Raw genomic sequence first — 27758 nt, forward strand, 5'->3', positions numbered from 1 at the left:
TTTATTCGATTGGTTTGGTTTATTGGTTTGACACTATAATAACTTGAATTCACATATATGTAAGCTGTTAAATGATAACATAAAACAGAATTTACACACAAACTGCTACTCATATTAGCTATGTGAAGCTACATCAAAAACACAATCCTAGGATGAAACCAGTCTCAAGATGTATGCTCCAATTCTAGGCAGGATACTTTGAAGCATGTCCAATTATATGTTAGTAACTGGTCTAGGATTAGAGCTGAAGTACAAACATAAAAAAGTAAAACTATTTACAATGTATGGTTCAAATGTTGCTTTTGCTTATACTGAAGATGTATGAAAAAGTACTAAATTCAATTGCAAGCAAGAGCCCAGAAAAATAATACTGGTCAGAAGAGCAAGAGTTGACTTCCTATTAAAATAGGACAGAAAATCAATGACTCAGAGAAAACACAAGATTTATTAAAAGCTGGCTATCACTTTTCCTATTCACTACTTAATATACCAACAAAAAGCATTTCCACTTTAAAAAAAACACCACACAATTTTGATAAATATTCTCAAAAGTGAAATGAAATAATGCAAGTCCTTTGAACAATAAGATCAGTTGGACTTATATTAGAATGTGGAATGTTGCAGGTAAAAATAGTAACTGTTTATATTTAACTGAATGTGAACCTTGAAAAGTTTAATGCGGATGACATTCTCTGTGGTCTTCAATTGCTAAAACAGCTGTCAGTACCGTAAGATTGAATCTGCACAGAAATGATGAATATCACCCCATTTTTTAGCAAAGATCTGACAATGTATATTTTGCTATAACATTAAACACATCACGGAATTAAACTTCTATTTAACTAAGATCTATGTAGTATAGCATTCCCAATTTTACTGCATTGAGATTAGCAAAAAATAAAAAATAAAAAAAATCTCCTTAAATTGGCATGCCTTTCCCCCCTTTTGTTTAAGCCTCTTTTAGTTTCTGATCTTCAGCCATTTTCTCCATATGTTTCTGTAACACAGAAGAGACTTGAATCAAAGTTTGTTAAGTAACAAGGCATGTTTAACTATAATGCCTGACTCAGCAAAACTACATCTGAAGTTACATATATACATGACATTACCAAAGTAACACTGTTAACTTATTTCAATTTCGACTTCACTGAGTTTATTCATAACCGTTGTCAACAATTCTATCTTTTTGGCAGAGACTTTCACTAAATGCAATACAAAACAAACATACTTGCATCAAATCTCTCATTTGACCTTTTCTTTTAAACATGTAGGTATGAATTGTATTGTTGTATGTATAGCTCTCCTCTTTTAGATCATATTGCTTTACCATTTCAGTGAGTGTTCTAGCAGTTTTCCAGAAGTAGAATTCTCCAGATTTCTCATTCCTGGAAAAGTAGTTTTTTCTACATTCCTAGATTCTATCTATTAAAAAAAAAATCTTAGAAAGTGCATGAAACAGAAAAGGGTCCATCTTAATAAATTTTGCCTCACCTTCAACTTTTGATAATGTGCAAGGCTGCTGCAATGAACTTTTTTCGCAGAATCTTCGTTAGTATAGAACAAGGAGCACAATTTGCAATAAAATCCAGTTCTGGGGACAACATAGTTCACACCTAGATATAGAGCACAAATAAGGAAGTTGCAAATTCAACAGAGACTATCTGGAATGTCAAGATCACAGAATCATAGAGGTAGGAGGAGATAGTTACAATAATTCATTTTTACTGAACAGAGAAAGTTACATTCTAAATGTAAATCAATGACCTTTTAAAAGCCAAATCTACAGATCCAAATATTTTTATTTATTTTTATTTTATTTATTTATTTTTAATACAACCATTCTATATTAGACATTTAAAGGGTCTCAAAAACTATTTGCATATATTACATGATTGATATTCAAGCATCTATTGGCTCTCTGAGAGAAAGTATCCAGCATTTTTGCGTGTGTGTACGTGTTGCATGCGTGCGTGCTTCCGTCTGTCTATCTATCTGCAGTATATGTTATACAAAAGAAAACCATTCTTACCAACTGGAACATTTGGCTGATATGGTCCAATTCTATGTTCATCCTGAACAGTCTTATTTTCTTGCACGGTAGTGTTATCTTTTTCATCTGTCATTGTGCTGGTTGCCCCTTCAGATGGTTCCAACTTCTCTGTTTTAGTGCCATTTTCAAATGTCTCATCTTCCTGCTCCATTTCTTCTGTTTTTTCAGCTGAATTGTCCTCAGTTTTTATAGACGATTTCATTAGGCCAGCTTTATACTGTTTCTGGTGATCTGCATCTTCCTCATCACCAACTTCATCAAGAGTGACAAAGCCTTTCATGCTTCTTGGGAAATTACCTACATGTCGCTGTTGAGACAACGTATCCTCCTTTTAAAACCAACATGATTAAAATATTTAGATATCAAATTATAAACAAGGCAGTTGAAGATGCCAATACAGGTAGTCCTTGACTTACAACAATACTTTTAGTGACTGTTCAAAGTTACGTCACTAAAAAAAGAAAATAATTTTTCATATTTATTACAGCCTCATAATCCTGTGACCAAGGTTTAGATGCTTGACAACTGGTTCATATTTATTAAGGTTGCAGGGTCCCCAGATCAAGTGCACATCTTTTGCAATCTTCTAGACAAACTAATATCAATAGGGGGAACTAGATTCACAACGTTATTAATTTAACTGCAATGATTCATTTATCAACTGTGGCAAGAAAAGTCATAAAATGGGGCAAAACTCACTTAACGTCTCACTAACCAACATACATTTTGGGCTCAGTTATGGTCATAAGTTGAGGACTACCTGTACAAGGATTTAAAACTTTATTCATAAAGAAATTGACAACTCATGCATGCCAGAAGGGAAAATATTTTTGGGGTCAATCCTTTCTTGGCATGAAATTTCCATTTTAATTTTTTTTACTCTCTCACACAGAAAGCATTCAAGGTTTATAATTGTCTCAAATTTGTTTTTCTTGCTTTAGCTCAGTTCCAAAAACAACTGTTATGCAAAAATACTGCATCAATTTACCTTTTTCAGATGCTGCTTGCTTGCTAGAATAACGTAAGTAGGTAGGATACTCAAATTCTTTACTGAACTACTTTAAAGTTCAGGGGAAGCCACTAGAATATAAACTGACAGCAAATCCCACTCCTTACTATCACTGAGGATGTTACCTAGTTTGGGTAATGAAATGTCCGTAAGGAAACCACCATGCTCAGAGAGCACCAAGGACCCCTCATTTCAACCCTGAGCTACTAATATTCTCCTTTATTGGCACTTAAAAAGTTCACTCTGTTATGCAATAACGGCAACATCCAAAGCAGATTTACAGTCAATTGCCAAGGAAGAAAATTGTTTGTAGGCATACAATTCAAAACTTTTCTCAAACTGAGATTTAAACATTCTGACTTGCAAAAAAACACAATAACAAAACTATTCTTGGTTAAAACGCACTTTTTCCCCTTTTAGTAATATGTTACCTTTTTGAGTTTTTTCGCAGTATTGTCTTCAGGTTTTGCACCATCTTCTTCAGCTGCCTCCTTTCCTTCAGCAGTTGTGTCAGCCAAGTTAGCAACATCGGTCTCATCTGCTGCTGAGCTGCCACTCTCCAGCAATGCTGCTGCTTCCTCGTCGTCTACTAGCAATTCATCTTCAGATTCAAGGAGTAAATTTGTTTCCTCTTGTCCGCCCTCTTGTGCATCTGACCTTTCTGGCTCCTCTCTCTCGTCATCTTTGCCTTCAGTACTGTTGGTTTCAGCTTTCTCATTGTCATCCGTCTTACATTTCTTTTCACTTCCAGAATCTTTGCTATCTGGAGAGATTCCTCTTTTTCTATATCGTAAGGAAAAGAACATGTATCATCTATGACATCAGAACACGTATTATCTAGGACATTTTGTATTTTTCAGCACATTAATTAACCGAAGGATTTTACCTTGGTTTATCTTTCTTCAACAATTCCATTCCTTTGTTAGGAATCTGAAACAATATTTCAAATTAAGACATGGAAACAAAACATTAAGGATTGCAATAGTACAAATATACTCCATGGTGCACAGAAAACCCAGATATTTAAATACATTATCTGAATTAATTCTGAGTTAATCTTATTGTAATTCTTAAAGCAATCTAATCTGGATCTGAAAGCTACTAACGTAGGATTTTCCTCTGGAGGGATGGAAAGGGTTTAGTTTTTTTGTCAAGATTTAGAAACTGGAACGGGGTGGGGTGGGTATTTCTGCTCTCATTTGTTTCCAAACCTCCACACAAGTCTCTCGTTCAACTTCAAATATTAGTAATAGCCAATCATATTCCTATTTCACTATGCACATTAAACAGGCTATGTACATCAAACTCTTCGTACTATTTACTGCACTTAAGAATCCAAACTTACGCTAACTCAAGTACTTACTCGTAATATTAATCTCTTGTATTTTTCAGATAAATCAACTTTCACACATCTGCCCTGGAACCAAAGGGCTTTGTTGGAACAGTGCTCCATCATAGCAACAGCGTCTTCTCTGGTCTCCATTTCTATAAAAGCCTATAGAAAAAATTATACAAGAGTTCAATTCACATTTTTTAATTAACAGATTTTGAGGGGACAAAGCTAGGTAACATTTCATCATAAATCAATCATGAATACCTTGTAGCAAAGATAAAGCAGACGGATACAGAATTCTGGTGGACAGGTTAGATTTTCATATGCACATAAAACATGTTGGGATCAAAAGCTGCTAAAAACTATTTTCCTAAATTACAACAACGAAAGGATGGCAAAAGGTGCTTAACCACTACATGCAAGAACTTTTTTTTAATTCTACATTTCTATTGAGATAATACTATAAGAATTACCTGACTCTTCATTCTCATCAATATATAATTTTTTATTTTTCCATAGGGCTCAGCTAATTTAAGTACAGCATTATCAGAATAGCCTGAATGAGGCAAATTACTGAGATGGATCACACGACCAAGCTGCTGCTTTGGGGGCTCAAATTTCTGATCAGACTTTCCTTCTGGTTCCTGAAGAGTTAAGAACATCAATACACGACATTGAATGTTCAGTATTAACATCGAAAGAGATATAATAAAATAAAAAGATTAAACATTAGAAAAGAAATGTGAAAACAAAGTTTACCTTTATTCTTTTATATTTTTGCGATAAATGGACTCTTACAGGTTTGCCAAAAACTAGGGCTGGTGCTGTTGAATAATATTCTACTGCAGCTTGTGCATCTTCAGTGGTAGCCATTTCAATAAATGCCTAAAATAAAACAAAGACAACTCATGGAGGTTTTTTTTTTTTTTTTTCAAAAAAAGATGAGCAAGAATAAAAATCAAGGAAAGAACTGTATCAACATTGTTATTTTACTGCTACAAATATACATTAAAAGTCATGATCTTGTAGAGAATTTTTTTTCTTTCAAGTATGCAAACATTTTTAAGTGACATATGGTATCCTTCAGATCTGTCTTTCTCAACATATGCTTCCTTCTCTTAAGTTATATTTGTTCCAGTCAAACCTTGTATTTCAATTAATTTATATACTGCTTAAAAAACTGATGGCCAATAAAAAGCATTGATGTTAAAATATTCCATCATATTAAAGGACTAATACTTACTTCATTAATTTTGTTCAGTATGAGATGATTTGTGATGATTCCAAATGGTTTAACAAGCTGTAGTAGCTGATATCTCAGGTTTTTCCCTCTCTGAAAGTCCATGATATGCACAACTCTACTTGTCTCCTGTTAATTGCCAGCAGTAATAACCAAAACATTCAGTAAAATGAACATAGAAATGAACTTTCTAATCTTAGTTCAGAAGCAAATTTTAAGCAATTTTGTAACAAGCAAGTCAATAAAAACAATGGAATGAAAATGCTCACTTAATTCCTGCCTTAAATTGAAATGTACACCATTCACAAGTGTTATTCAGTTTGCAAGTGTATCATCATAAACCAGCTTTGCAAATGCACTCCTTATTAGAAACTACTAATATTGGACACAGAATCTTGAACAGACACAGGATGGGGATATCAAGTCACCTTGCCCACAAGAGCAGTTACATGCTGCTAGGGCAGTCTTTATCTAGGCAAATTAGGGTTGAATTTCACAAGATGGAACAGTCTTCCATTGAACATGCTATTGGGAGTCCTTGATTTTAAAGCCATTAGTAATGTCTCAAAGTTATGACTGGTTCTTGTACTTATGAACATCAGCGTCCCTGCAGTGATGTGACAATTTAGATGCTTGGCAACCAGCTCACATTTAGTATAGCTGCAGAGCCCTACAGGCATGTAACTGTGATTTGTGATCTTACCAGCTGATAATCCAGATAGTGGATAATCTTTTTCATAAAATGCAGTACTCATTTCAAGTAAAAGTAATTGCTGAATAAAAATCTTAAATGTAAATTAATTTTACAGAGAACTGAATACTAACCACTCTGCCTTTCTGCATGTGTCTAGGTCCTTGCATGTTTCCATTTCCAGCTATCAAAATAGTGTAAGAGAAAAACATAGTTAATTAGAAAAGAGTGATGACTTTGTGGCACATGATAATGCAGAACTTTAAACAGAGTGGCTTAGAATATATCTTAAATTTTAGCATATCAAAGAAATATAACTCAAAGTCATATCCACTCAATCACACTTCAATTCCATATAGCATTTATCTAATATGAACAAACATATTGCAAATGTCAGGTAACAATGTTATCAGGATGCATACTGAACACCCATTTGACATTCTTAGTCAGCTTTTTTAATTTAACAAGTTCTACTATAGATGATTTGACTTCACTGTATGATTACATCCTGATATATCGTCCTGACAGAAACTGATTTAATCTTATTACCCCTTGACCCAACAGGTGGTCCTCCCAGATGAAATGGAGGGGGAGGTGGCCCCAAAATTCCTGGGGCTGGATTTGTTGACTGCAGCATAAAAGGATCACCCCTAAAAGACACAAACACAAAATAGATCTTTTATTTTGGAAAATTATCTTTCACAACTTCCCATTCAGCTTTATGCACATAGTTATAAGAAATCAGATATATGAAAATAAACAGTAACACATCAATAACAATTTATTTCCATAGTTTGATATCTGCAGGTAATATTAAAATGACTGAATAGTAGCAACACAGATGTCAGATAATAAAGCTATCAAACATTTTTTTGAACCTCAGAAAGATACTTCTAATATGTCCCTAGAATTAGAAATGTAAGAAATAGACTCAAAGTTCAAATAGCTTATCAATGTAGATTCTAACCTATACTGCTTTCAATTTGTACGAAAACATAATTTACGAAGTCTCTAATGTGACACTGGACAAACTTAATCAGAGAAATTCAAAAAGGTGCACATCAGAAAAGCATGAATTTTTAATGCAAAATATAAGCAACTCTACTTAAACCACTCAATGTCTAATGCATGTTTTAGACATTGGGAGAAATGAGTTTATGTGTTTATGTTTGTATATGCCCCTACCCAAAGAAAAAAAGGACAGTGAGTGTGTTCTGTCATAAGGAAGCATTAAATATTAAAATATTTCAGTTGAAACAAAAAAATAAGTAGGACAGAAGGGAATGAAGAAAAATGCAACAGATGGATAATTTGGTAATAACATTTTTCCCTTGTGATTTCTCTTGTGCCATTTTTTTAAATGGGAAAAAGCAAGCTTTACTTACAATCCATGTCCAGTATCGTTATCAGGATTCCATTCACAATATCTTAAAAAGAAATAGTCAGATGAATCATTCTCTGGATCCTAACTGTTGGGACTAGAAATACCATGCATTGTATTTTGGATCTGAGGCGCAAAATTTTAAAAGAATAAATAAGTATAAACTGATCATTAATTTCAGAGCCAACACCAATATTCTCAGTAATTTTAAAATACTGAATTTTGAATTATATCAAATTATATCTAAACAATGTATCTTTTCTAAAGGCATCTATAAATATTATTTTAAATTCCAGATTCTACTACATGCATATTGAAAGCTTCCATACATTTTAATTTATACAGTCATGATAGAAAAGTCTTATTAATGACAACATTAGTTTGTAGGTTGAAATAAAATATGACAATTTATTGAATCAGTGGACACGAGAGGAGAATGGAAGTCAATACTGTGGTCATGCAATTCAGCAGATTTGCCAAAGGTTCAGGATCAAACAGTTAAACGTATCAAAAGTATGTGGTCAAAAAAGGCCCAATTAAATATAACAAGTAGCAACTTTCAAATCTGTGTACAAGCAATCTATTTTTTAAAAAAGCCTATTATAATACAATCCAAGATTATTTTATGTTTTAAAGTAAATGATTCATTTTCAAGCAAAATACTACAATTATGAAAAAATTATATGTTCAAATGCATACATTTCAAGGAGAAGTTGACAACGTCGACTGTGACTTGCTCCATTGATATGTTGATTCCACTCCTGCAGAAGTACAAAGTTGCGATGTTCAGAAACACCATTTCCAGAATACTATGTAAACACATACAGATTTTGCCTTATGCTATCATTAAAAAGGTACAGAAACTGCCATCCAAACAAAAATCTATTTTGAGTTTCGTGTACTGCACAGTAATTTTTCATGAAATAATTTAAGTTCAAGTCCTTCCAAGAGATGAAACATGCATTTTATGTTTCTTTTGTTTAATTTGTTTTGTTTAATCCAATTTCAAGTTATTTCAAGATATTCAACTGGGCCTAGTGCAAAATGCTTCTGCATATGCAAAATGTAACAGCAAACTATTACTAGATCTGTATCAGCTGTAGCTTGCTATGTAATATCTTGGGTGTGAGAGTATTTCTCAAGAGGAGCGTGTATAGGGAGTTCAGGACAATACAGTAGCTAGAGATATTGATAAACATTTTTTAATGGTATTAGAAAAATGTTTTCCATTGCTAAATCATCGCTGCATACACAATAGCTTGTAAGTTTAATATTCTAAGTTTTGTAGAAAAAAATATATTAAACCCTAAATGTACGCTAATCACATCCAGCAGTCTGTCCTTCAACCAAATAGAACAATTTGAACCTCAAGATAATTGGTGGGGGAGGGGGGGAAGAGAGAGAAAACAGGTTGTTTGATCCTGCTTTTTAAATCGTAATTTACCAAAAGCAGTCGTCATCTAAAAGTCAACCCTTCATGATAATGGCCAGTGCACACATCGTCCCAGCCAAGGGACTCAGGATAGGACAAATATTGTAGTTACACCCCTAAAGTTCAATTATTGGTTTTAATATTAAGAATATTAAATACTAGATGTTATCTGCAATTAGCTCTAGCTTGTTTTCTAAATTTGTTTTAACATCTACATAAAATCAATTCACTTTATAATTTTCTTCATATTACTGGCTCCAAAAATTGTCAGCATAAAAAAATAAAATAAAACCAAACAGTCCCATTTCACCTTACCTTTGCAGAATAACTATTTTATTATTTTTCAATGTTGTCCTCACGATTGCAAAGCTACTGTTTTAAAGTAAATTACTGAGTGCTTCCACAAGCACAGAACTGGGACCAACTGCAGAATTATAATCCAGCGAATCTCATCCTTATTTTAATTTAAAAATTGTTTTAGCCAAATCTACCGGCTAAATCCTGAACTTGAAAAGCATGTCAGAAGCCACCAATGGCAAACTTCTCTACTGTTACCAAGAAAACTATATGGCTGCATCTATGTAGTCAAAAATAAAGCTAAACTCAAAAGTTCCTTTACCTCTTGAAGTAAGATGCTCTTCCTAATAACTACCAGTTCTAGCAGACAAGTCATAGAATAAACATTTTCACTCACAAACCAGAAGAACCCAATAAAAGATCTTTTTTGGTTTGTTTGTTTTTACTGCTTTTCTAATGCATTCTTGTGCAAATCCTTTAAATTACTTTTGCTATATGTGGCTATGGAGATATTTTGCAAGAAGAACGTAATTGATTTTTCCACCTTATTTTCCTAATCAGAAATAAAATAAATCCAAATAATTTTAAAGCCTAAAGGATCCTTGGTGCTGTCTGAGCACTAGCACTGATGATATTACTAGTCTGGGTAATGAAATGCCTGCAAGAAAACCACCAAGCTCAGAGAGCACCAAGGATCCCTCATTTCAACCCTGTACTACAAATATTCTCTTTTATTAGTTTTAAAGCCTCTTTTATAGCTCTAAAGTAAGTGTTTATGAATTACACTTACCTTGACTGACTCAAAATATTCACTAGATTGTGGAGCTGAATGAATAATTTTAGAACCAAATATTAATTTAATTTTTATTGTCAAACTATATTACTATGGTTAAAATGGAGTCTAGCATTATGAATCAGAAATTGTATTTCAATAAAGTATTTGCTGGGCTGCTCTAATATTTTTGGATCACATACATTGAGCCAAGAATCCAAAATCAAATCTTCTAAAATTTTGAACAGATTAATCAGTTCCTTGTTTCTAATCATAGGGGCAAAGGTATTATTATACATCTAGAATCCTTAAAATATTGGAAGGTAAAATTGATATGGCTAGACTATAAATGCTTGCAAGTTATCCAAGCACAGTAAATATACAATTTAAAAACACTGTCATTAAACTAACACAAAGATGAGATTATCTGGTTAAAGTTACAAAGAAATATATTTTTAACCACGCTGGCCACTGGTTTTGAAATTCATTAAGTCAGGAAAGGCTGTCCTCAATAATGGAGAAATATCAATATGCCTTTGATATTTTCTTAATAAAAACATCAGTAAAAACTTCGAATTACAGGAAACAACACAGCGAAGATAATTTTTTGTATAAATATAAACATTTTGTATAATATTTTCAATAATTTATTATGTTCCTTGCATAGCTTGTTTCGATCTGAAACTGCACTAGAAACATTTAAGGAGAAATAAAAAGGAGACTAGATTTTTTTCCTTTCAATTGCATGTGAATTCTACAGGTTATTTTTAGCTGTTTACAGAATCACCTTTTTTCAGCTGGGTCTTTTTTCTTACAAGCTATAATGACATCTTTCAATTAAGATGTTTGTTTTAATCAAAATTGTAAAAGTTTTAAACTTCAGCCAAACATTAATAGTTGAAAATGCTAAACGTATCATGTCAGCATATTTAATATTCTAAATAAAGTAACATTTTAATAAACTGAAGGAAACAAGAGATCCTATTTAGAGCAATACAACCGGATTTTAGTGCAGGAGACAACTATATAATCACCATTATTATGAACTGTCCTATTGCTAGTGTTTTATAGAACTGATTTTTGGAAACCTGGTGAATTTGAGATTGACCTCAACGGTACTTATGTATATACACGCCCATCATGCTATGTACATATGGGATAAGGAACACTATGTAAAGCACACAAAAAAAGAGTAAGATCCCAAGTGTCACAACAGACTGCATACACATTTGTTTGGGATGATGTGCATCTTGTTTCATGGAATTCAGCCAATAATGCATTAACTTGCAAGGCGGTGTGTAGATCAGAGAACCTTGTGGGCCAAAGTGTGAAACTGATCAATCTGCATCAGCAGAGAAAGCTACATCTGGCACAAGCACAATTAAGGCTGGTAATGACTTCTGTATGTTACTAAAACATAATGTGATCACAGAGGTTCGCAAAGATATTGTATTAAGGTGAGAAAAAAAAGTTTCAGATATAGAAGAATCAAGTGGAGAATTTTCAGATGAACAAACAATATTTCATTTTTCACTAGTCTGAAAACGATTTTGCATACACCAAGGTATTTTTTTTAAGAGAAAGGACAAAAGTGAAGAAAGTGTTAGTAATAACCAAGGAAATCATTTTAAGCACACAATGTGCACTCTTACCTGGATTTCTGACAATATGCTTTGAAAAGAAAAAAAATGTAACAACAGTAATAATATTCAGCTTTAGTTTCCCATTGCCAACAGAGGACCCGTTTGTAAAACAATTAGGAAATATGAATAAGCCACACTTTTGTTTGGTTTCAGACCTACATTCTAAAAATAAGAACGATGTTTGATCGAAACTTTTTAAAAGATCTATTCTAAACAGACACTGCCAATAAGAACGTGATATACTGTACAGCAGCAGTAATCTGTTTACTTTTCTAAAAAGGGACAGACGCAATATGTGTAATAAAAAGTGAGCCTAAAGTATATAAGAAGGTTGTGAAAAGGAAGGAAAAAATGAGAGGTTTCAGCCATAGCATGAAAATAGTTTTTAAAGTGAATTTTAAAAAGAATGAATTAGTTTAAAAATGCTATCACCCGACAAATTTGTTCCAGGACCCTCCATCAAAGTATTTCTCGGACAATGGACAAGAAGAAAAAAACTGAATGTGCAAGGACAGTCTCTTAACCAGAACCAATTAGCAATCAAGACAGATGGGAAGAAATGTTGAAATCTAGTCTCAGAATAACTGCAAAATAAAATGAAAGGTTACCCCAAATCAAGTAAAGAGATGCAAAATGTAAGTAGACTAGATGGTAATTGGCCTGGATTTAAGCAATATAGGTGAAACAATATATTAAAGTCCTGGTTTCATGATTTGCTAATGATGCCCCGGAATTAAGTGGCTTTGTCACTTAAAATTCTTTTGAGACCTTTGTATAAGTATTTAGAACACAGAAATTGAGGCAAAGAAACAAGCAATAGGGACTACAAGGTAAAGAAAAACAAGCATCTGATGCTGAACTCACCTTATTAGAATGAACAGGCATATCACAGATAGAGCACAGATGGGGATAGCCCTTCGGTAAGAGTCCATGGAAGTCTTCAATATTGCTATCTGGTGGAGCACCTCTTTTTTTCTCAAAGAGAGATCTCTCAGGGGCACGACTCAGTCTGTCATACTCACTGTCAAATTTACGATATTTATGCGAAGTTTCGCCATAATAAGAGTCCTCCCTACACCTTTCTCCATCTCTTAATCTGTCATCTTCATAATCCATTCTGTCATAATATACAGATTCTTGAGAACGACTTCCATGATCATAATCAACCACTCGGTTGAGACTAGAGCCACCATCGTCAAAGCTATCTCTTCTAAAATGCCTTTTCTCTTCCCAATCATCCCTAGGAACTCTGTATGGTGGCTCCCGTGCAGCTGATCTGCCATCTCTACCATAACTCAGTGAAGGACCTTCTTCAGCTCTCCTTCTTTTAAGTTGCAGAAGTATTTGAGGCAAGTTTTCAGGAGTGATCTTGTCCTCAGGATAACGACTCAGTTCATCTAAGTCTCTAGTAGACAGACCAAGGCTGGCCAGAATATTAGTGGCCTGCTCTGCATCTCCACGGGGCTGAGAAGACAGAGAGAGTGGGCCTCTATTTCCAATGTTAAATATAGACTGTAAGGCATGGGAAGATGCACTAGCAGAAGACAGTGCACTATGAGATCCTTGTTGATTCAATGAAGAACTCATTCCAAGATTCATTAAGCTAGCAAGGCGTGCAGTACCCTGGTTCATCCTTCCAAGAGATGCTGGCACATTTAAAGATTGGGTAGCAGCAGCAAGAAGGCCTATTCCTGCAGAGAGGTCACGTCCATGACCTTGGGAATCCCTATTTAGAGATGCCTGGTGGAATGACTTGGACATTGCTGAACTATAGCTTGTCTATTATGAATCAAACTTTAGAGATGTCTGAAAAGAAAGCTCACTCTAGAAAGCTAGGCAAATGTCACTTCAATAATTTTACGCCAAGAAAGGGATCAACAATGATCGTAGATCTTCTTCAAGCTGAGAAACACCAAACAAGTCTGTAGAAAAACAAGCAGTTTTAGTCATAAAATCCTTTATGCAGATGCAGTTTTAAAATGTATGCATCATGTTGATCTAAAAACAATTTAAGATCTTGCATGGATTTCCCTATGTAACCTCAAAAATTGGATAATTAATCTTCTGATAAGAAATTGAATCCCCCCCCAAATAAGCACCAATTTTTGCCAATAAATATACCTATTTTCAAGCTTTTATATATAAATTGCAGGGTGCATACATCTTAACTGCTTTAGATTCCAGGAAAAAAGACCACAGTATACCAGCTATGGAACCAAAAAAATAATTTACATTTGTTAAAAACTATGACTTTTAACATTGGTGAAAGATGAAACATTAAGAATAGCTGAGTACTTAATGAATCTTAATGAGACCAAGTAATTTTTGTTCAAAATTTGAGTAACTGATTTGAGACTTTTGAAAGAATATTAGGCTTTAGGAGCTCCAAAGACAGTCTCAAACATAAACTAATAGCCTATGCTACATAAACTCAAATCAGGCCCAGATTTCACTGACACCTGATTGTGAGATCAAAGTTTTGTTTCAAGAAGAGAAATTCTCTGCACTATTCTAATAAACCTAACTGTTGAAGGATATGCATTATCTTCTAGAACTCCATAGTACATAGGTAGTACTTTGCATTTAATAGGCTTTTATTTATGCTGTTGTTCCTATACCAACAGTAAGCATCAAAAAGCCCATTTGTTTGTACAATGGCTTTTGAAGAAAAGAGTTTATGAAATTTTCTAAAGTAACTCAGAATCCTAATTTTATGAACTCCCCCAAAACTAAGGCCTCATCGTACTTCAAACACTTTTGAAAATCTCACGTAACTCTAAAATTGTAACACCCATTCTTGCTACAGAACAATAGTCTGAAGAAAGGCCTGAAACTGAGTAGAGGATAATGACATTTCAAGTGAACGTATTTTGCAATTATTGTCTCATTTAGCAAGAAAAGAATACATTAGGCAAATATTTACAGAGTGTACAAAACATTTACCAAGTTTTATTGGTAAGTGAATAGATATTTAATGTAACCAGTTGCTTAGTCATATAAATACAGACAATTATATGACATGCAAAGACGTATTGCGTGGACTACTTAAAAACATAGCATTAAAATGCTGCTGGAAGCAATTGTTTATCGTTGGATTAAACAGATGCAGGATACAACAGGTATCTATTGTAAAAAGATGTTTTACTAAAACCCAGTTATTTTTTGTTAAGTGGATGTGGGGAATAAATTGAAAAGTACTAATACAATTGTAATACAGAAGAATACTCAAAAAATTGCAAAGCAGAGTAGATGTCGATGGAAATAGAAAAGAAGGAATGGACAAATGTCAAGTGACAAAATATAATCTATGACACTTGACTGAACATAAGAATTCCTAAACAAAATAAGTTTTAACCATTCTGTGTACGATGTGGGAATCGCATACTAAGTAATACTGACCAGTTTAGGAATAAGAATTATTTAAAATAATTTAAAAATATTTTAAAGTTTAACCACTTGGTTAGGGCAAATAAATTGCTCCCAGATTAGCAGGTGCCAAAACCCTAGCAGATGAGTCTAGCCTTTTTACAGACCAGTAGAAAGCCTGATGATCTTTTTTCAGTGCATGTATAGACTAGAAACCTATAGCTAAAAACCTCCTAGCAGCAGCAGAGAAACTGCTCATCTTTCCAGCTACATCTACAATGTGAAGGTTAATAGAATGTTTACTCTTTAATAGTAATTTGAGTTAATTTTTCTGACTCCATCTGACATCTTGTCACTGACAAAGATTTGAGTTCCTAACTCTTAATCAAAGAGAGGAGATTGGTGATGAGAAAAACCTCTATACAGATATTTCCAGTAGTCTGCTAGCACAACATTTCCTAAGCAGAGTCTTGACATTAGAGAAATAGGTGCTACGATGTAGCATAAGAAGGCGGACTCAAATTAAGACCTAATAGGTACAGCGAACTGCTAAACTTTTGCATTTGGGGCAACACACTAATTTCATTTTTTTTCCTTGTTGTTTTGGATTAAAAGGGCATAGTAATTAAGGAAGGTATTTACTTTTATTGTTTCTTTTTTTTAGTAGTGATCAAATGTTAAGCACCAATTTAAACTATTGATGGTAAGAGAATATAGGGATGAAACCTTTAAACACAAAGGCATAGTATGAGCAATTTTTGGTTGAAAAATAGGTTTCAGTTTGACTCAATGATCATCGTTTTAGAAAAGACCTCTACTATTTGTGTGTTTCAAGAGTTCAAGATAAAATCTTTTGAATTCTGGTTTTTTTAAAAATCCCATTGATTTTATAAGGTTGGTTATATTACTTAAAACACACATATAACTACACCTCTGATTTTAGTCAATTTTTGAATGATTTGGACAATTGTCAGATCCAGGAGCATCTGAAGAGTACCTCCTGACAGAGTTGGGTTGCCCAGCAGATGGTTTCACTGCATAGCCTGGTTTCCACACAAGCTGCAACTGCCCAGGCTTATATGAAATCGATGTAAACCTACAAAGAAAAAAGGAGATATCAGAGAAGTCTTAAAAATGGAACACTCAAAGGGGATTCCCCAATAAGTTGGTGAGGGAGAAAAATGACAATAGCACCATTCCCCAAATTGGGATAATTTTATTTCTCTATGGTTCAACCGTTTTTATTTGTCAACTTTTATTACGATTAAAGGGTGAAACAGTATGAGGAACTGGAAAAAAGTAGGATATGTAAAGTAATCAGCCTTCTTAAAAAGTTGTAAGAAGTATACTGACTTGTCTTAAAATATGATGAGGCGTATAAAGAAACTAAAAGTCAATATGCCAAGCTTAAGAATTATTTTATCATTGCCAATTAAGACTCAGAATATCTTCTATTTTGTCTCAAGTAGAAACTGGAGTGAAAATAGAGAAACAGGATTTTCTACTTATAAGAGATAGCCCTATATATTACTAGATATTTCTAAAGGCCTATTTAGAAATAAACAAAACCGTAATACTGGCCTTTTACCAGGGAGGGCATGAGATAAAAAGTCAGCATAGAAAATGAAAAGAAATTGTATTTTTTCTGTGAGCAGAAGTTATTCCACTCATGTAAGTGGGAGAGGCAATTATTCTCTAACTCCCTAGAATTTCCCCAATGTAGCATAACATGAGGCATAATGGGTAACGGTAAAGGAAGCTTCATAACACACACAGAGATGTTCATTCATATAATGTTGATCTTCAACCAAAGATTTGAGAACGGACTTGCAAAATGGGCAAAGACCTGTCAAAGAAGAATAATTTATGGAAATACGGGGTATTCAATTATTAAGGAATAGGCTTCTTGATTTAAACAATAAAAATTATATTGCCTAGTATAGAAATTTATGGGTACTGTATTCAAGATTTTTTTTTTTAGTGTTGCTTATACAGATTTAATTAAAATCAGGCAAATGGTTATTTCAGTTTCGAAAGAAATTCCCTATTCCAGTGGTTCTCAATCTTTTCTTCATCATGGTTCCCCTTTAAATACCTTTGTGGCCATGGACCACCAAGACTTAAGATTTAAATCACAATATTTCTTTAGACCTTCACAGACACCTTATGATGACATCACAGCCGCCCAGGGGTCTGGGGTCCAGATTGAAAACCAATGCCCTATTCTAGTCAAGCATATAAAAATGATGTCCACAGAGAAGTAATAGTGTTACCAAGTTCAGTTGTGCAATGTGAATGGAAAACTCTTTGCATTCTATTGCTGCAGATACTTTGGAGCCAAGGTTGGCATGGATGTAGGGGTATAATAATCCCTACTGGATTTCCATACTCATTCCAGGATTTCAGATCCACATCAACAGTCTGTAAAATTATAGTTTATAATTTTTATATAAATTATAAGGCAGTCTTCAATTTACTCCAATTGGGACTGAAATCTTGGTCGCTGAGTGAAGCAATTAAGATATCATGCAACTGCTTCACTTAATCACCATAATCCCTGCACTTCCGTTTATGGTTAAGTATAATTAAGTGAAAGAGCTGCCTGTGGAGGAGAGGATTTCAGCCACCCCAACATCAAAGGGGCAGATGTTTGGCAGTTTCCAACCTTCCCCGCCAGCTTCTCCATTGACTTTCTTGGGAAGTTGGTAGAGAAGATTGGAAATGGCAATCATATAATCTCAGGACACTCAGCAACTGGTTTAATGAGAGCCAGTCTGGTCTAGTGGTTAATGCTTAGACCCAATTTGGTCTAGAGGTTAAGGCATTGGGCTATCTAGAGCAGGGGTCGCCAACCTTTTGGACCTCAGGGACCACCAAACTCATAATTTTAAATCCCACAGACCATTAATATGAATCCAGCATACTGCTCGCTGAAGTACCTAGACTCCCACTGATGGGATGGGGTCCTTCAGGCACTTAGCTTGGCTGCCTGTTTCTGCAATCTTAAATACTCATGAGTCATTTGGACCCGTTTCCCACAGAAAACAAAACACCAGGATCTCTCCTCTCTTTTATTCTTTTTCCCTCTCTCTCTCCCTCCCTCCTTCCACCCTCTTTCTCCCTCCCCCCCCCCGTCCCTGTGGGTGAGGGTGGGGGAAAGGAACCTCTGGACTGGTGCTGGGAATCTGATGTCCAGAGGCCGACAAGCCACGTGCTGAAGACCAGATGGCTGGCGGGTAGGTGGGGAAACTGGGGGGATACCAGCGGCAGATGGACTGATGCGCACAGATCACGGCATCAAAGCCCTTCCCGGGTGTTCCCTGGCCTGTGAGGGAATGGAGGTGGGGGGAAAGGAACCTCGGAACTGGTATCACCTCCTGCTTTCGCACATCGAGGTGGTCGAGAGGCTGCCAGTGATGCCCTCAGGTGAAGAGGTTGCCAAGGGGAGGCTCGACCCCCTCCCCTCAGGAACAGCAAAGCGCTCAAGCCTCCTCCTTCCTGCTGGGCATGTGAGCGCTTCTGGCGAAGAGGAAGAGAAGCATGGTGGGAGGAGGCTTGGCGGGTGCCAGAGGGGCTGCGAGCACTTTGCAGCTCCTAAGGAGGAGGGGTCAAGCCTCCCCCTCACAACATCTTCACCCAGGGGCATCGCTGGCACCCAAGGGCATCGCTTCCTGCGGCTCAGGAGGTCCGCGCTCTTCCCGCTGCTGCTCGGCCTCCTCAATGTGTGGAGGCAGAAGGCAGCAGCCATGACACGGGTTTGCTAGGGAGACTGCAGGATTGCCCCACCTCCCCACCAGCTATCTGGTCCAGCATGTAGCGTTTCGGCCTCTAGACATCAGATTCCCAGAGGTTCCCACCCCAGCCAGGGAACACCCAGGAAGGGCCCCGGTGCCCTCTGCTACCCTCCCTCCCCACGCACATCAGTCCGTCCGCTGCCAGTATCACCCCTGTTGCAGACACAGGTGTGCTGCGGACCACCAAAATTTTATCACAGACAAATAAATAAACAAAACTGGTTGTAAGTGAGAACAAGTTGCCAACAAGTGTGCGAAGCATCCAGATCACGATCACAGAACCGTGAGCGTGGATGCATGGTTTGTAATGGGAAAGAGGTAAAGCACCCCTTCTGAGGTCACAGTAATTCTGGACCATCATTAAATGGTCATAAGTCAAGGCCTACCATAACACATATTGAATCAAATTTCTTAATTCTGGAATTCCAATAGCCCAAATAGTTATAGATCATTTGAAATGAAATAAGATAGCATTTAGATATTAGGTGTTATCTACTATAGCATTAGTAATACAAACCAAACATTTCACATACTAAATAGATCTCTTACATGGTAAGCAACATAGGTCCAGTTTCACTTATTTATAGAAGAATCAGTTACAATTGTACAATACTTTTCTTTGAAAAGAACTGATATTCTCTTGAATAGCAATTCCTAGAAGAAAATAAGCAAAAAAGAGCCACGTGTTCCAAGGAAGACAAACCTTCTTTAAGGAGCTGCATAGCCACTACCTCAGGTCTTAAAGCACCGTTTAAGATTCAATTCCAAACCACTGCACAATTCTACAATATTTGCAAATCTCCTTAGCAGAAGTGACCTATGAAATGGAATATTTTAAGTAAATGCATGCACAAAGTAGTCACTGGAGCAAAGCCTTTAGTTGGATTGCTGCAACATGCAGCAAAACAAGATAAAAACCAACAAACACAACTTCTCAGTTACCATTCAATCCAAATAATGTCTAATGATATATTCCATAATCTGCCAAGAGGCAGGTTGCAGAATATTTACAGTTTATATTCTAAGATACAAGCCTCATGAAATAACATTGATAATCCAAATAGAAGGGAGTTTTTTCTTCAAAAATCCTCCTCAGAGTATTTGGCAGTAAAAGCTTTAGATTGTATGAACCATTCAATTGCAACAAATTCTATACCGGTCTTCCTTTGCCAGCCTCCATCTCATGTCATTGTTTATTACAGTCAAAGACCAGAGCCCTTTCTTGTCAGCAACTTGAAATGGAAAGGTGAGTCTACCTCCTCCAAACTAAATGAAACAACTTTCAGTTGTAAAGTACAAGATAATGCCTTAGCTAAAAGCACATCATAGATAGAAGAAAGAATTGCAAAAAGATGCAAGAATTTAAAAGGACAATAAAAATTGAAGAAATTAGAAGAGGAAGAAAGCTAGTGTTTGCAGGAATGAGAATAGAAAGGGGCATAAACTTACAAAAGCAAACAAAAGTATCTCCTAATTAACACCCCTTTGATGATCATATGGGGGGAAGACATCAAGAGTATACTGCAGAAAAGTGTTTTCAATAAAATTGGGCTTCTCTAAGAATAGATCATTTTTCAAGCTTTAATTTTTTTGTAAGGAATGTAAATGCAGCTAAATCATTGAATTATGATCACAATTGGAACCAGAATTTCCATCCTAAGTTTGTATGGTGAGTCAAATCCAACTTTACCATTTTTATAGCCAAATAACCATGATTAAGTGAACCAGTCATTAAGCGAGTCCAGCTTCCTCATGGAGTTTTTGCTGAAAATTGGCAAAAAAGTTGGCAAATCGCAATCATGTGACCACAGAGTAATGAACTAGTCATAAATATGAATGGTTGCCAAGTGCCCCAATTGTAATCACATGGTCAAGAGTGATGGTTGTAAGCATGAAGAGATTTTAAGTCATTTTACAAGGCTATCATAACTTTGAATTGTCACCAAAACGAAAGGTCATAAATTGAAGACTGTCTATGATCATAATTCAAGAAACTCAAGAAACTAGGAATGTGCCATTACTTCTTTAAAACACTTTCAAAGTAGTTTATAAAAATGGAGAAATATCACATCCTTCCACTATCTGATACTGGTTAAAACATCAGCAAACAGAGAGTAGAAATAAATGGATACTTTTCACAAAGGGAAGAAACTGGATTTCCTTAACATGTAACTTACTTATATGATGGAAGTGGGCATGAATTAGTCAGATTTCCCAATTATTCAAGAAAAAAGAAGGGATTGAGAAAAGCAGCAAAATAAGTTGTCTAAAGTTGGTGAATGGGCTTTAAAATGGGAACTGCAATTTAATATAAATGTAAAGGACTCTACATTGGAACAGGAAGAAATCAGAACTCCAAGTATACTTCAATAGGATCTGAATGAATAATGACTAATCAAAGAAAATATCCTGAGAGTTGTAGTATGCTCACAAAACATCAAATGTTATGTAGCTCATGTAAAATAAGTGAATTTAATCCTACAGAACTTTAGAAAGTAGAGTGATACCAGTCATAATATAAAAATGTCTTATATAAATCTAACAGTGTGATACTCTTGGAGTACTGGTTACACTCCCATAATTAGGCTAAGCCATAACCTAGATGTGTGCATTAAAAACCATACTTTACAATTTAGCACAATGCATAAACCCAGCTACTGTGTAATAACTCTGGTCATTGCATCTCAGACAAATTACTACAGCAGCAAAAAAGCTGATTGAATGAGAGCAATTCCATTACAAGAAGCAATTATAGAAATTTGGACCATTAAGTATTACTATACTTCCTTTCTCATTTAGTTGAAATTGACTCATCCCTGAAACTAAGTGCAGAAAAACTCAACAAAGGCTATAAGTGATTACTGTAATATAATACAGTACCTTGTGAATCACCTTAAATAAAGCACTAAGGAAATATAGTTGAATAAATAGGCCATTAATTTTCTTCATCTGAGCACCTAAGTTGCATCTAAGTAATGTTAAGACTAGACTGATTTGATCAAACATTTTGAGAAAATTTTCTAATATTTTAATCTTAAAAAACAGCCTTTATTATGCATTTAAACTGTTTTAAGAACTTCTAAGATCCAAGTGCAATATCCCAGGGTTCAGATTTGAAAAACTAGACCTTAATTGATAATATCCTCTTTTCCTTTGTCTAAACTTGTTGCCTATTCTTATAACAGCTATGTTTCATATGAGTTTAGTCTTCAAGGAATTTGAAAACAAAAACAAAAACCAAACTAGGCAATCCTGCATTAACATTCAAAGTATTTTAATTACTATATAGGGTATTCATGGGTCATTTATGTGAAGAGCTATTTTTTTTAAAAAAAAAAAAGATATACCAACTGTATGATATTACACCATAATTTCAGGAATGAACAAAACTGGAGAATAATTCCAAATATCTATCAACACTGAATATCAACACTTACTCCAAGGCTACCAGTCTAGGGAGAAATGTAGAGATAATAACAGCAAAATAGCATTTGCAAGCAAGGTAAATACATTTATTATTCAATTCTCAATTCATTAAACTATTCATCAATTTAGTCAATTAATCAATTTAAACTATTCATTTTAATTCAGAAATTAAACATTTTTGAAACATAGGTTAATATACAGAGAGACTTTGTCCCATTAATTTGGGACAACCAAGTTTTGTAGTTAAGATTCCCAATTCAAATATTCCACACCTCTTATACTATGACATGTGCTGGACAAAGAGTTTGCAATCATGTAAATTAACCGTTTCTGATGAACATTCTAATTCTGTTCGTTAAACATTTCAATTTTGCATAATTTTATAGAAAATACCATGGAAAAAACATGGCTCTTCCTTAGTCTCAATACCTCCAATATCAAATCCTGATGAAATGTAGACTGCAATAGCGTTTTTTTTTTTTTTGGCGTTCAAAGGGCCTTCGATTAGCGAGGACATCAGCTTGTAGAATTAGCACCCTAACTCTGGAACCTTGGAAGAATAGGGGACTCACCCTCCCTACAACCAAGTTTTAAGATTCAAGTTGTCTGTGCTTAAAAACTTCAAACTCGCACTTGTGTTTTATATACAGCAGACCACCCTCCAAAAGATACAATCAAGAGCAACTTTCCAACCTTGGCAGGGGCGGAAGTAAGTTTTGTACATAATTTAAAAAAAAAGAACACCTCCACTTGCACTCAATCAGAAATCGATCAAATCCAACCCTCTCGTTCGCAGACGACAAATATTCGATTTATGGCCTTAAAATGGCGATCAGTAAACTTGGGTTCAAATTTTGCAGTTACGATTGAAAAATAGCATGCGTTACATCAAGCGCCTAGTTGAAAGGAGTAAAACGCTATTAAATATTCAGTGCATTTTGGTAATCAGCACCCCTGAATGCAAACGAACTTTACTTCTGGGGAAACACACACAGACCTTATTTTGACCGTCGCCAGAACGAAAAACATTAAGGAGCACTATCTTCTTTTTAATTGCCAAAAAACGCCTAAGAACGTATGAAAATACAAGATACAAATCAGTTAGCTACCCCAAGAGAAGATGGCCTACGTAACAAAGAACAAAAAGGTCGTTATAAACCTCGACTCAAAAAGGCTCCGTTCGCTTCCGAGGCCCGCGCATGCGCACGACACCTCGGGCTTCGGCGCCGCGGCCTATTTTTTTTTTTTTTCTCTGTGAGGGCGCGCACCATCACTTTCGGGCGGGCAGGGCTTCTCGTTCTCTTCCCTCCACGCATGCGCACGAACATGATAGAGCACCACGCGCCCCTCCTCCCTTCCAAGTTTCCAACGGTTCAGGCCAAACGGCGCAGCAAAGGAAGTCTTCGCGGCCTACCGACACCACCCAGCTATACCAATTCCTACCTCGGCAAGAAAATGAGTCGTTCGCTTAATTTGCCATCTCTACCGCAATTAAAGCATGAAAAAAAGGACCAAGAAGAAAAAAAAAATCCCAAAACGAAGCTGCGTAGGTCTCACTCCCACACCGCTTGCATTGGACCGCTAATCTAACTAACGCATGCGCCGTCTGGCCGCAGGACCTCGAATTTTTGTGCGAATGGGGTTCTCGCGAGAGAACGCGGTCGTTCTGTTGTCCAGCGTATATCGCGAGAAGCTGAGCTTTGATTTTTTTTTTTCAAGTCTTTGTGGGGTTTTTTTCCCCCCAGCAAGAGGAAATTTTCCCTACTAGCACTAATACCACCCCCACTTCAAATTAGCATCGGATAGATTGCTGCAATAAGCCTGCGTTTACAAGAATAAACTTAATTTAAATATGATTGAAATGCGGTGCTCTGTGAAAATCCAACAATACACAGTTCACATTTTCTAACAATCCAGATAATTCAATAAAGAATAAAGATAATTCAATAAAGAATATTCAATAATGTTTTACTTTAACATGGTTCAGTTCACACAGCCTACGTGTCCCAGTGGCAGTAGCCATGATCAACCCTAAACGTATTCTGTGGCTCTACACTTTCACATTATTTTTTTAAAAATGAAATTTTTCATACTAGATTTCAACCCAACTACTGTAGATGATGAACTAGCTTTTTTTTTCTTCTATTCAGTTGTGTCTGATTTTTGGAAACTGCCTTGTCAAGTTTTCTTTGCAAAATTTTTAAGAAGGGATTTGTCTTTGACTCCTTAGAGAAAGTGACTAACCCGAAGTCATCAGACTTTTGCATCAAAAGCAGGACTACAATTTGCACAGTCTTCCTGTTTCTAGCCTGATAACTACATCAAAGTTGTTCTTTATAAATTAGTTTTTAGTGCTGAAAGAACATCAATACAGGGAAGAGGTGCTTGATTTATTTTTCATAGCACCTGAAGGTAGGACAAGAAACAGTGGGTGGAAGCTTGTTAGAGTGAAATTCAACCTGGAACTGAGGAATTTCCTTACAGTGAGAATGATGAATCGCCCTCCCCTCCCCAGAAAAAAATATTCTACCAAATATTAAAAGAGGCAGAATATTTCCTCTAAAGGTGAAGAGGAAAAAAATGTTAAAAGCAGAAAGCAGACCCACTTTTTTCTGCTATAGGAAAACAGTCTCAAGCAGAAGCCTGAAGAGGCTAGGTTTTTTGAAAGAATATTTAGTATTAATTCATAAAGCCATGCCACTCTATTCATCAACAAAGGGCAGCCACAAACTCCAAACAAACAGCAAATAGGCAAGGAGTGGAAACTGACAGGATTCTCTCAGACAAACAAAATACACAGGATTTGCATTTTCCCTTCTGCCTGTAGAGCCAGTCATGACCCCATGGAAATCTGGCAACAGCCATTAAAATATTAAAGGACATATTCTTGCACAGGAACAGGCATCTCAATCACAAAACCCCCCAAATTGTATAAAATCCCATCCACTCTCAACCTCAATTTGTCAGCTACCCCAGAAACATGCTGCTGTTGTTTCTGGCTACCAACTAAATTGAGATCTCCTTTCCAGTTGTGATCTGCCTTCAATTAATTTCTCCTGTGTCTTTCTCCCAGCTGGGAAGAACCCAACCAGATTTTATTTCTGACACAGTAAAACAGTTTGCTTCCCTTGGAGTTCTGGGTGCTTCAACCACTGCATGTTTTCAAGAAAAGATTGGACAGTCATTTCTCTGGGATGGTATAAGGATTCCTGCCTTGGGTAGGGAGTTGGACTAGAAAATCTCCAAGATCTCTTCTAATCCTATGATTCTATGTAATATGTTAAAATATAGTTAAGTGGATTTAGTCTGGACAAACTATTCCCTTTCCCACACAATACCCAGATACAAGCTAGCTACTTTTTACAATAGAATATTGGACAGCCTAGCCCATACATTTATAGAAGGTTTAGTGTGTGGGTGTAAGATAAATGCATTGGTTAATTGAATAAACCATGGTTAGCCACAGGAAATTATCATTGCCTAATTAGGCTCAGATTGTTACATCATGTTATGCAGCTATGTCTCCATTTCATTTATTTCTGAGTTTTCTTGCCACTCAGCTATTGTGTTGTAATTTAAATAGTCTAGTTTGGTTCTTATACAAAAGAAGCAATGAAGCCAAATTAAGGATAAGTTCTGTAGTACCATTTGCTAACAACATCATTGCAGAGAATCAGCAGTATCTCCACATTTCAATATCTTGGTTATTTTAACATTATAATCTCCTGATTTATAAAATTAGATTCATATAGCCAGATATCATCCGTACAGAGAGAAGCAGAATTTGCGATTTAATTTGAAATTTTCTGAACAAAGAGCTGACTGCTGTCATAAAAGGGGCTATAGTTTGCCATTACTGCAGTGGTGGTATTCTACTGGTTCAACCTCGGTTTCTCCACCGCTCAGCTGTTGGGCCCATCTGCCCGGGCTCCCATAATCACCTTTATCCTCTGAATTTGAAGCACAGCTGCTTTGCGTGGCATGAAGAGCGCCGCGAGGTAGCTGCTGAAGTGACCAGGATTGTGCAGGCTTGCAGGTGAGTAGAATGCCTCTGCACCAGCTCAAAGTGCATTTGAAGTGTGTGCACATGAAGTGTGTGCATGTGTGCAAAGCGAACCCACCAAGCCACTCCCACTGAACAGGTGCTAAAAATATTTGAATCCCACCACTGCATCACTGCTATAGAAAATGACTAGGTTCCAAAGGTCAGCCTTTGTATGTGGCCAGTCACAAAAATCACAGGGAAACAGGTGAAGAATCTTCCTACTATTCTCTACTATATTTCTGTACAAACTATTGATATAAGATGAAAACTTAGAGCCTTTGTTTCTGCAGGATGAAGTTAGCACCCCGCCCCACACTCCTAGAAAAATGAAATATCCTAGGAAATATTAAAAAGGCAAAATATTTCCCCTAAAAAGAGAAGTAGAAACTTAGAAGCAGAAACTCACCTCAGAAGCAGAAGTTCACCCCCACCTTTGTTAATGGGCTTTGTTAACAAAGCCCTCTACCCATCTCACCACCTGGCCTGGGAAGATTGCATAGCCAGCACTCAGGTGAAGCCATTTGGTCCAGATAAAGCCTACAAAGTTAGCTAAGACCCCTGCCCTTGGGAGTCTGACTGCCAATGGGATACATTTCTCACACATGAACAGGAAACACTAAGGTATATAACAGATATTGAGGGTCTATAACTAAGCATCTCTCGGCATCTTGGCCCTTCTTTTCCTTCACCCAACATCTTGAAGCATGTGATCCTCCTTTTCACTTTGGTGCTCCAAGCCACGTGGTCCTGTCCACCATTAAACCATCTTTCCAAACAGCCATGTTTCCAGTGTCTTTTCCCCCACTTGGAACTGGACCCAGAAGGATAATTCTTCCGACTGAGTTATTGGGCAGAATTGGTTTTTCATTCTTTACTAAAGCTGGAATTGCATGATCTGACTCATCATTGTATAGCTGGAGATGCCGCCTGTGTTCAAATTTAGGGATTTTTGTACGCTCACTAGTTAGGGAAATGAAAGCTGACAAAGCCACGACCAGATGAGAAAGGAATTTGCTAAACATATGTACATAACAGGTATACTGTGTGACTGAAAGCGAAGAGGAATCAAAGACAAAGTAATAAACGCTTTTTCCTGACCTTTGGAGTCAGTCCGAGATAGAATCCAGATAGGGCCGAGAGGCATTAAACGGACCAGGAAGTCTAATATCTTTCCCGCGAGCTGGGGAGCGCCTCTAATTTTTGTTATCTCTATGCCACGTTGGGAGAGCGGCTTCCCTTGAATGGGCGGAGCTTTGACCTGAGAACTCGGAACGGCAGG

General features: G+C 36.1%; 1 protein-coding gene across 10 annotated transcripts; it reads right to left on the bottom strand.

Annotated features, from left to right (window-relative positions):
* On the bottom strand, positions 1-27739 carry MATR3 (matrin 3). 10 transcript variants are annotated; one of them, XM_026710427.2, is made up of 16 exons: positions 27578-27739; positions 16212-16310; positions 12713-13770; positions 8404-8465; positions 7709-7750; positions 6873-6973; positions 6458-6507; positions 5636-5761; positions 5152-5277; positions 4866-5036; positions 4423-4554; positions 3946-3989; positions 3491-3842; positions 2030-2378; positions 1492-1613; positions 1-997 (listed from the first exon to the last, which is right to left on the bottom strand). In XM_026710427.2, the coding sequence occupies exons 3-16, from the start codon at positions 13607-13609 to the stop codon at positions 950-952; spliced, it is 2622 nt and encodes an 873-aa protein (XP_026566212.1). In that variant the 5' UTR covers positions 13610-13770; positions 16212-16310; positions 27578-27739; the 3' UTR covers positions 1-949. The 10 variants fall into 10 exon arrangements, with proteins under 10 accessions (XP_026566212.1, XP_087774681.1, XP_087774683.1 ...); XM_087918555.1 differs by having other exon boundaries at positions 2030-2357; positions 27578-27722; XM_087918557.1 differs by having other exon boundaries at positions 2030-2357; positions 16146-16310; positions 27578-27717.
* Positions 27740-27758: the final 19 nt, after the last annotated feature.

This window comes from Pseudonaja textilis, chromosome 1 (assembly GCF_049901715.1).
Source record: "Pseudonaja textilis isolate UNSWEBS1 chromosome 1, rPseTex1.2, whole genome shotgun sequence".
NCBI classification, from domain to species: Eukaryota; Metazoa; Chordata; class Lepidosauria; order Squamata; family Elapidae; genus Pseudonaja; species Pseudonaja textilis.